Raw genomic sequence first — 10629 nt, 5'->3', positions numbered from 1 at the left:
AAAACTCGTCATTTTATCTGAAAAATATTTAATTTCTCAGAGCCTGGGCTTCTTTTCACTTTAATATGAAAGATTTAATATATTCAACATCCTAAATGTCTAGAAACCTATGCCAGATTAGTCCAAGTTAGGGTTTTAGACACAAGTCCCAGAGACCAGAATTAGCCCAGCAAAGACTCCATTCTGGCCGAGCTTAAGAAAATGTGAAGGTATGCTTAGATTTTCAACTTTTACCTGTCTTATCATCGGTTTTACCGCTTTTCCTGTTGATCAAGCCACGACACCGAAGTACACAAGCATTTTCTGTGAATTCATGAAAACCATATGTTCTAAATTTATAATTACACAACTTTATTTAAATGGTCCTGCCCACTTCACATCAAAGTGGGCTATATGTGGCCCACATGTAAAATGATCTAACTGAACTGGAAAATTTATGTTTAGAAATCCTCCATCAGCATTAGTTTTATGCCAATAAAGACTTTATGTAGTATTGCTGCACTGGACCTACGTGATGCCAAAGGTTAGCATTACTAATTTAGGCGCATCTGCCTTTGACTAGTTTGAAGGCAAAATTGTCTCTGTGATCAAACAGCTGAACCATGTCTGTGATTTAAGTGTTTTTAAACCAGATGTGAGGATTTTCATATCTGTATCATTAGCCCCCCCAACCTGAGGTGGAAGTTATAAATTTTCACAGTCTTAGCTCTTTAAATAAGCTTTAATATATAAAAGAAATCCTTGATAAAACAATCAGTACTCTCAGATAACAAGAAGCTAAGCTAAGAAGCTTGCATTTTTGGTGAAGACAAGAGACCCGTGCATCACACCACCCCACACAACAGAAATGAAAAAGGTTCATATGTAAAGACAAATAAAAAAAGAAATCTGGTAACACAAGCTAAAGAAACGCAAAGCAAGCCTACTTCCAGTTGTAATCTATTACATCTGTAGCAGCAAAGAGCAGAAAGACCACTTACAGTAAATGTGACAAACCGAGAAAAATGTCAGGGCAGACGATTTTTAGCATCAAACATTTGCAAAAGGGCACGCTTCCCTCCTGTGACAGAAACTGATACATTTCAAACAATTCACATTTTCAGATTCAGCCCAGTAGGAAGGGGGGAAAGATGTAGCTTTTTCACAACCAACATGGAGGGAGAATGTGGGAAAGGACGGGACGGACGAGTCAGTCACTGACGTCCATGTCCTCTTCGTGGCGATCATCGGCACCGTTAACTTTGGCCTGCTTCGCGGAACGTGCTGTGCCATTACCTTCTACCGACCGAGGAGACAAAGCAGAATCGTCCGAGTCCTTCCTGTCGCCTCGCTCCTTCTCGCTGTCGTATCCTTGCTCTTCCTCATCGTAGTCTCTGGTGATCTGGGAAAAGAAGCCGATGCATGAGACACCTCGAAAAAAAAAGTAAAAAAGTACAAACTCCCTCCGACTGGCTAACATTAGAAGAGTGATGCTCACAGGGTCCAAAACCACAACACACCAACCTTAACATCTTTCTCTGCATCTGATTTCCGGTCACGTTCCCTTTCTTTGTCTTTACTCTTCTTTTTCTTGCTGCTGGAGCGCTCCCGTTCTTCACGGCCGCGCTCTTTATCGCTCCTACGGTCCCGGTCCCTTTCCTTCTCCCTCTTCTTCTCTTTTTTGTGTCTGAACAGGATGGAAAGTGAAAAGTCCAGAATAAGATTAGTAATGGATATATGTTTACTTCTCCTTTAAAAAAAAAAAAAATCATTCAGGAGAAACTTAAAATACACATTCAGTGCAGCCAGAAGGTATTAAACACATCAGACAACCTTCGAGGAGATGGAGACGGGGAATTTTTCCTTTTAGGAGACTTCTTAGGAGAACGGCTGGCGCTGCGACTTTTCCTGCGTCTCCTGCAAACAGAACAAAATAATTTAAGTTTTGCACATACGCAGGATATTAGAAGCAGCTGAAATAAATACATTTGACTGAAAACCAAAAATCTAGTATTTCATTAATAACTGTCATATGCATTAAATCTTATTTCCTGTTAAAGCATTAGCAGCTTTATCGTGATTAGGGAAGTACTATACTTAAAAACGTACGTTTAACTATTCTGTTCCTGTTGATTTTGTACTTTGGTAAATCTGACCATAGAACAGTCATTAAATTCTCTTAATATTAAAAGGTCTTTACCAGAATAGAATTCAAGCACTTGTCAGCTGAAGACCTTGGCTGTACTCACCGGCTCACACTGCGTGACCTCCTCGCTGTGCTGTAGCTTTTGGGTGGTGTTTTGGATTTCCTTCTCCCTGCATCTTCTTTCTTTCGCTCTCTGTAGATAAAAAGAAAACATGCATATAGATTTAGATCTCAGGTTTCCCAGCTGCAGACCTCAGAGTACAGGTTCGAGGACAGGTTTTTACACAGTTAGCACACCTGGATCTGCTGGGAGATCTCCTCCCTCTGTCTCTAGAGTGGGTGTGTCTCTTGCGCGGGCTTTTGGAGCGTCTTCTGCTTCTCGATCTGGATCTGCGCCTCGACCTGCTTCTGGTTCGCCTGAAACCATTCATTCACAACATTTAACTTTGCTGTTCATGTGAAAACAAACAATACAAAGTTTCCTCATCTCAGCTCTGCAGATGATAAGTTTTAGTAAATCACCTGTGTCTTGAATGCGATCGGGACCTCCTCCTTCTGGATCTGGACCTGGACCGAGAGCGCTTCTTCTTTGTCTCCTTATCTGCACGTCAGGAAAATGAAATACAGGTCAAGTTCCAGTACTCTGTGTTTTATCCTTTAAGACCTACCATAGAACCAAGTCCGCCAGAGTTATCTTTATATTTTTACATGCTGTAGTGCCATTTTTGAGAGCATTTCAAGTTGCTATACATCAATACAACCGTTATAGCCCAAATTTTAATGAGATGTAAGCATTAAGTCTATAATAACTACATAAATTGCAAAAAAGTGCAATAAACTACAAAAAATTGAAAATTGTTTGTTTGTTTTTTTGAGTGTCTTCATAGTTTTATTTTTGAGATACACCAATTTTTATATACTGCTGGAAAAACAAAAATAAATATTATAATGCAAATTTGCAAAGAAAACAGCACGTGCATCAAAATAAACCATTTCCAGCAGTGCAATTTGAGTTCTAAGCATCCCAGAAACTATTCAGAAAAGCATGAAGTCAAACATGACTTTTAAAAACACCAGTATAGGCATATAAGGCCCCGAAGGTAAAAAACAAAAAAGAGGAAATGGTTAAAAAAAAAAAAAAGATGCCACTTCCGGTTTCAGCCAGGTAATGGCGGACATACGATAGTTCGCGCTGACGTCTATTCCAACGTAGGAAGTGTTATGAACAGCTGATCGAATTGGCAAAGCATGTTTCTGGAATATTATGTTTTTGTTGCTGCAAGTGCTTTTTATGCTGTTTTTTGCAAAACTATATGTGGAAGGAAACCGTAATCTAGGACGAGCTGATAGCATAAGAAGTACGTACAACTCCTCCGGTTTCATGTGCAAAAAAAATTATTGCTAGCTTACGTGGTTCCGGTTCTACAGGGATTTAAGAATAGTTACGCAAAACGGAGCGTGCCTGCTCCGTCCGGTTTTAAAGGGTTAACAAACGTTTTTTCTTAACACTGAAAACAAAAGCAAAAACAAACTATTTGCAAACATGAAAACCTGCCAAGGAAATCATCTGAGGAAGTAAGCTGACCTAATAAGTGTTTGTAATGACAGCAGTGCAGACAATCCAGACACTGTTTTATACCGCAAAGCCAACATCCTAGCAACAAGATCTTCTGAACTTTAATGTACTCACGTCCGGGTTCGATAGCAGCAGAAATGAGCGACTGGGCCTCTCTGACTCTCTTCATTGCCTCTTCGATTTCTTTATTAGCTGCGTCAGCCTTCAGCCCAGCATTCAGGTTTATTCCAGCCGCCAGGGGATTCAGTCTAAACAAATAAATATTAATTAGTTGACTCATTACTACAAAACACCAAACAACTGCTTCTTTCCTGTGCCTCAGTTGTTCTACAGTGCCTGGGAAAAATAACAAAACAAAAAAAACCCTAATGCACAGCATTCAAAGAAGAATCTTTAAAGAGACTTACTTTGGATCCGTCATCAATTTCAACAGCTGATCAGCAGCCTGTGTGGAAACGGGAGGATAAAGACTGTCAGTTCAAAACATTCAACATCAACTTCGTTCACTGCCATTTCAGAAAACCTCTCACCTGGGGATTCATACCAGCTCCGGGGAATCCAAACGCTGCCATTGCGTCTATATTGGGTGCACCAAAGGGGTTCGCAAGCTGGAATAAACAAATTTATGTCAGGCCAAGAATATCCAGATACGAACACCTAACAAGTGTTTATGTAATTATATTGGTGCTATCTGATACACTGGGCTAAAAATCACTGTTTATGTGCAGGAGACTAATTTCTCTCATTAGTAAATGGCCAGCGAGGCATGTAAAGCTGTGATGTAAGCAGACACGCTGTACATTAACCGATGCTGATATACGCTTTCGACTTGAAATGACAGAAACATGGCAGAGCCGAAGGAGTAACTGATGGATATGCGAGTGGATGAAGGAAAACCATAGACAGGATACTACTTGGTCACAACTTGGCAAGAGACCTATAACTCGGCAACATGACTGACTGCTTCAAACCATTTATACTAAAAGGATGTGAATGAGCACAATACAATTTTGCATTACCACAATCCTACAAATAACCAAAAAAACAGAAATACAACACAGGGAGAAAAAACAGATTTAAAGAACTATACAAACTACCAGATGGACTTTGAAATGATCCAACTTTAAAACAAAAATAAACAAAAGCCAGTTTATCTGTGAGTCGTATTTTTATGTTATCTTACACTCTGCTTCTGTATGTCTTTAAATGCATAATTACTTTTTCAAAAAAAGGCTTCAAGTTACATTTTGTCATGTCAGAGCAAAAATGTTAAGACTTTTGGTTATGTCACCATGTAACATCCAACACAGTTAAACAGTGAGGTCTTACAGGTGGATTGGGGATGGGATTAGGCATCGGAAGAAGGCCTCCCCCTGGCAGAATTCCTGCAACAGCATTTGCTGGCGCCAGCAGTGACAAAGCTTTAGCCTCATCTGGAATAGATCCTACAGGGATAAAGAAAAAGGCATTAGGAGAGAAGAAAGGTTTCTCACACTCACACACACACACACACACACACACACACACACTACAGAGAAGACATTTTGGAGAAGAAAAAAAAAAAAGAAAAGTGTTCACATTTCTTCACATGTTTACCTCATACATCAGAGAAGAGTTCCCTTAATTCAACATAATCATTGCAGTGACTTAACTATTGCTGGAATAAATCACACTACTCCAATGAACACTGCCAAGAATAGATCACCTGAATGTGTTTTTTAAGTCATGAACCAAACGTTAGCAAGCACAGCTGCTTCTCCAGTTCGGTGTGCCCTCAATTTTCATTTTTGACGTTTACTGAAACAAGCGATTCACGTTGGCGGCTTCGCTACTAAAAGCACACAGAGAAAAATTGAGATACACACACAACAGAGAGAATTTTAGGGATTCGGCAAGAACACTATGCAAACCATCAGCGTCTACTCACCACAAACACATTTCAGAGAATTAAGTAGTTTATATGCTAAATGGCAATAACAAAATTCAGGCTAGATGCTGCCTGCATCATTATCTCAGTATCCTTACCTGTCACTGCATCAATTAACCAAACCTGGACAGAGGATGGTGGGCTGTTTATTTTAAAATGCAAAATACCTCCAATTTTATCTTTTAAATAGCTCATCATCATCATCTCACACTTAATCCATTCACAAAGAGACATCACCTAAATACAGACTCACAACACTTAAACACAAGAGCACACTGGAGAGAGAAAATGCTGCAGGAGACAAAACGGTTGGATGGTATTTTCAGCAGGGCCTGGTATACAGGACTGGCTGAGCCAGGAAAAAGAACTGTAAAACACAACAACAAAAGAAAACCACTGTTAAAGAGGATACTGGACCAACACTACGTCATGTCGGTCGCCTATCTCAGAGGATTTATACCAGAGTTTTAGTTCCATGTATTTATTAAATCACTGACTAGTTTTCCCCTTGTCAAGTCTGAAATTACATCGTGAGGTTAAAAAAATGTTTTAAATCTACTCTGTGCAGAGTAGGCTACTTTGGCATTAGTGTGTTTCTGTATTAACAAAAAAAATAACCCAGACCCCTGACATATACAATTATTGCACCAGAGCCAAATAACTGGTGTCACTCCCAAGTTGATGTTTTTTAAAGCCATTTTAAAAAAGGATGAGGCTGGAAATATTCTTGTTACTGTCCACAAATCTAGTGAATACCATCTCATGCCTGATTTAGACTTCTGTGGGGCTACAACACAACCTACACAAGTGGTTGCGTTACCAGCATTTATGCTAGTGCTGTAGCATTATGTGTAAATTACTGTGTAATCATGTCCCCGTGTTTTACATGCAGTCCCAGCTGATATAAAAGTGTAAAATTCGGGGATCTTTTCCCCCTCCTGGGTCTCTGTTCTTTGTTTAGGTCATTATTAAATCACATGCAAACATATTTTCCCTCCAACTTCTGAAATGCACAGGAGGAATCGGCGGTGCTGAACAGACCAACTGCCGTACTTGCGGCTGTATTTCATTATGTTATCATAACATCATGTGATAGCATAGATTTCCGACACAGATTTCCAGCTGATCAGGTGTAAAACTTTCAGAAATATATTGTCTGACTTCTATAGAAGGCGAAGTGGTTTCTTTAAAAACATACAGTAAACGTAAAGTACTGTGGTGTTATTCAAACAACTGTCCATCTGCTGGGGACTACTTCCAGCTGTTGTTTAAAATCTGTTTGCGTATGCTAGTGAGCTTTTAAAAGAGCATGATGGTGCCTGAGGCACCGACTCTAAATAAACTGCATCAGCTGCAATTACCCTAATGAACAAACAAGCATTTACTAGTCTGTGGACTTGAATGGCCTCTGTGTTTTCATGGGATTTGTTGACATTAAAAAGTGATGAATACAGGCAGCCTTATCTGCAAAGGAACCGTTTCTTAACCATAAAACACTTGACCAAGCAGCCCTCAAAAGTGTCGTTAAATAGTGCAGAATTTGCACAGTTTCAGGTTATGCCCTAGAAATCTGAACTTTATTCTCAAAACCACCTGGGAAAGACAATTTAGACAGAAGGAAAGAAAAAGATAAGGCAGAGAAAGAAAAAAAAAGGAGACAAAATGAGAAGAGAGAGAGAGTGGTGGGGCTTGTATGCTTGCTGGCCTTTGCAAATGTCTACAATTCCCTGTTGGCAGGCAGAGGACCACTTTCAGCCATCAACGAGGGGGCTGCTTTTGCCTTCTTCACTACAAAAATTACACACACACACATACACACACACACACATACACACACAAATAACAGAGAGAAGTTTAACAGGGGGTAGTCCAATATATGGTGAGAATAAAAATGCATTTGGTTAAGCATTTCAAGTACATCACTTCTGAACTTTGACGTGCCTGTGGTGCCCACAGATGTCCGTGTCCTGGTGTGTAAAGCAGAGTTTGGTACACTGAACTTTCTGAGCGCAGAGCACATTACTGTTTTAGTCAGAGACAAACACCTCACTATATCCCGAACAACTTAACTCCAGGTAACAAAGATCTGTTTAAGGGCTGTTGTGCTAAAACAGATGTGCAATGCGCTAAAACAGTTCACCACAAATCTGACAGCAGAAGTCTGCTTTAAACACACGAGCCATGGGAGGAGAATGGCAATACCACTTTCATTCAAAATTATCTTACAAAGCTCATATAAGCATGCCAGGGTGAATTCACAGGAGACGGGAAAAACCAACAACAACCTTTTTACAGTCTTGCACCATCACAATTCATTCAACAATGAGCTTTTATACAAACCTTCAGCAAACGGGACCACTATCAGCGCTCTGTCCACAAACACCGTGTTAGTCAGATGCTGAGACACACCAACAGACTCTGGCTCCTGGAACTTCACAAAGCACACCCGGGATGTCACCGGCATCGGCGAATCACTATAGAAGTGGTAAAGAAGAATGACGTGAATAAACTGCAATAAAAAACATTTTTACAAAATCTAAACATTGCTTTCTTCAGCCTCTTTTGACATCCCGATGTAACACTGAAAATGCAAGGAGCAGCAATAGCAAAGGTAGAGGAGTATAAATGCCTGGTATCAACCGTCCAAATCAACGGTTCACAAGTGAGGTGGAGAAAAGATTGGAGCAGGGTGGAGTGGATCGAGACAAATGTCAGGGTGATTTGTGACAGAAGGATGGTGGCGAGTGTGAAAGAAAGAGTACATAAAACTGTAGCGAGACCTGCTATGATGTATGGTTTAAATACAGTGGCACTGACAAATAGACAGGAGGCTGACGCTAAGATGTTAAGACTTTGACTTTGAGTGAGCAGGATGGACAAAATCAGAAATGAGTACATCACATGGAAAAAAGGATTAGATGATTTGGACACATCCAGAGGAGGGACAGTGGATATATTAGACAAAGGATGTTGAATATGGGGTTAACAGGCAGGAAGAAAATTGGGAAACCAGAGAGGGAGTTCATGGATGTAGTGAAGGAGGACATGCAGAGGATTGGTGTGACAGAGGAGGATGCTAGGGATAGGGTGAGATTGAGGCAGATGGTCAGCTGTGGATCCCTAAAGGGAGCAGCTGGAGAAAAATGTTCTGACAACCTGATGTGGTCCAGTGGCACCCACATGCTGTGTTAGTCACTTAAGTGTGGATTTGACACACAACAAATATATGCAGACAGAGTTTAAAGCAGATTTATAACATACACTTTAAACAGAAATAAATACAAGTACCCAGGCCCTGACTGTATACTTTAGAAGAGAATTTACTGTGGACTGTTGGAAAGACTCAATTATAATAAAAACGACTGGGGAAAGGAGGAGTAGAGTTATCCTAACCCTAACAAAACATCGGAGAGACCGTTAAAGTTAATACAACTAATTTTTCCCTTCCTCACAAGCTCGACTTGGGCGTGTTTATATTAATTATTAATCACTTTTGCTGCATTTCCTCTCATTGATAAAAAGAGACTTTACATACTTTGAAAAACAAGACACTACGGTAACATTAAGACCCAAATAAACACCGAGGGGGACATATTAAGCCTAAATACACGTTTTTATCCCTGTTTAGGAAATAAGCAGACTATCAAAGACATAAATAGGATTAACGCGTGGTTCATGAGGCCAGACAAAGACATTATAAAAGACTGCGGGCCAGGTCACTGGTTAGCATGGACCTACGCGTGCATGCTAACCAGTCTACCGAGTCTACTAGGAAACACGACCAAACAGCCTGTGACTACATTATTAAAGCCGCTAATAAGCCCACAGACAATTATTTAACTTACTCTGGCGGAAATAACTTCAGCTCTTCGATGGTTCCCAGAAAACCGAACAGTGTCCTCATCTGCTCCGACGTTGTGCTCGGCGACACGTTCGTCACCTGCACCACCTTCGTTGTGTAGCTCATTTTCCCGACTTAAAACCTTTGTAACACAACCGCCAACTGCTAGTATTAAACCACACTACCGTCTATCCGCTGGTTACAAAACCAATTTTGGGTTTGTTTGGTAATTTTTTTCTGGGTATGCGCTAACTAGCGACTACAGCAAACTGTAGCGTTTCGCCGCCATCTTGGGTAATTATGGATTGAAATGCGCATGCGTGTAGCGAAACTGGCGGTTTTAAAGTAAATTATTAAAACAGCACATCATCAAGTCTGGAGGCTACTTTACCTTCATGGAATAAATCGACCGTCCTTTAAAGAAGCGTACTACAAGGTTTGTACTATGTAGAAATACTTTTGACCTGCAATTAATTACCAGCAGAGGGCGCCCTTTATTTTCATTTTTACACACAAGACGTGGCCAAAGCGCCTCATTCAGTATTGATGAGAAGTTTTGGGGAAACTACTTAAGCATAGCTTTTCAACCAACCAACATGAATTAATCCAGTCTGGTCAACTAAAGCTATTTAGAAAAAGCCATCCCTTTATGACATTTCTAAAAGGATTTATTGCGTTTAACTGGGAATATGATTGCCATTCAATGTGGAATAAAGTTGAATAATAATATCTATCAATCTATCTTGCCTTCATCTGCCTTCACACGCATAATTCATCCCAAAGGTGTTCTGTTCTGGTTGAGGCCAGGTGCAGGCCAGTCAAGTTCCTCACACCAAACTTCCTCATCCATGTCTTTATGGATCTAGCTTTGAGCACTGGTGCACACTCATGTTGGAAGAGGAAGGGGCCATCCCCAAACCGTTCCCACAAAGTTGGGAGCATGTAATACTTCATTGTATGATGAAGATTGACCAAATCTCCAGAAAAACAACCCTAGACCCTAATGCCCCCTCCACCTAATTTTAGTTTTTGCACAGTGCATTTAGACAAGTACAGTTCTCCTTGCAGCCTCCAAACCCATACTCGGCCATCAGATTGCTAGATGGAGAAGCGTGATTCGTCACGACAGAGAACATGTCTCCACTGATCTAGAATCCAGT

The 10629-nt window shown here is 40.4% G+C and overlaps 1 protein-coding gene across 1 annotated transcript; it reads right to left on the bottom strand.

The window, feature by feature from the left end:
- Nucleotides 1–702: 702 nt before the first annotated feature.
- On the bottom strand, nt 703–9902 carry LOC113011292 (uncharacterized). Its single transcript, XM_026150769.2, has 12 exons — nt 9474–9902; nt 7969–8102; nt 5031–5146; nt 4232–4309; nt 4109–4146; nt 3816–3949; nt 2648–2726; nt 2423–2542; nt 2229–2318; nt 1813–1896; nt 1504–1666; nt 703–1381 (listed from the first exon to the last, which is right to left on the bottom strand). The coding sequence occupies exons 1-12, from the start codon at nt 9593–9595 to the stop codon at nt 1190–1192; spliced, it is 1350 nt and encodes a 449-aa protein (XP_026006554.1). The 5' UTR covers nt 9596–9902; the 3' UTR covers nt 703–1189.
- Between the last annotated feature and the right edge of the window lie 727 nt (nt 9903–10629).

Source organism: Astatotilapia calliptera, chromosome 18, assembly GCF_964374335.1.
Source record: "Astatotilapia calliptera chromosome 18, fAstCal68.1, whole genome shotgun sequence".
Classification (NCBI taxonomy): domain Eukaryota; kingdom Metazoa; phylum Chordata; class Actinopteri; order Cichliformes; family Cichlidae; genus Astatotilapia; species Astatotilapia calliptera.
This window is presented reverse-complemented; position numbering and strand designations above follow the sequence as displayed.

What these genes read in the sequence shown, in the direction of transcription:
- LOC113011292 (XM_026150769.2), bottom strand. Translation starts at nt 9,595, where the DNA reads ATGAGCTACACAACGAAGGTGGTGCAGGTGACGAACGTGTCGCCGAGC. An exon ending in GAGCTGGTATGAATCCCCAG is followed by an intron (nt 4,147 to 4,231) that starts GTGAGAGGTTTT and finishes GTTTCCACACAG; the next exon opens with GCTGCTGATCAGCTGTTGAA. An exon ending in ATGCAGAGAAAGATGTTAAG is followed by an intron (nt 1,382 to 1,503) that starts GTTGGTGTGTTG and finishes TTCTTTTCCCAG; the next exon opens with ATCACCAGAGACTACGATGA.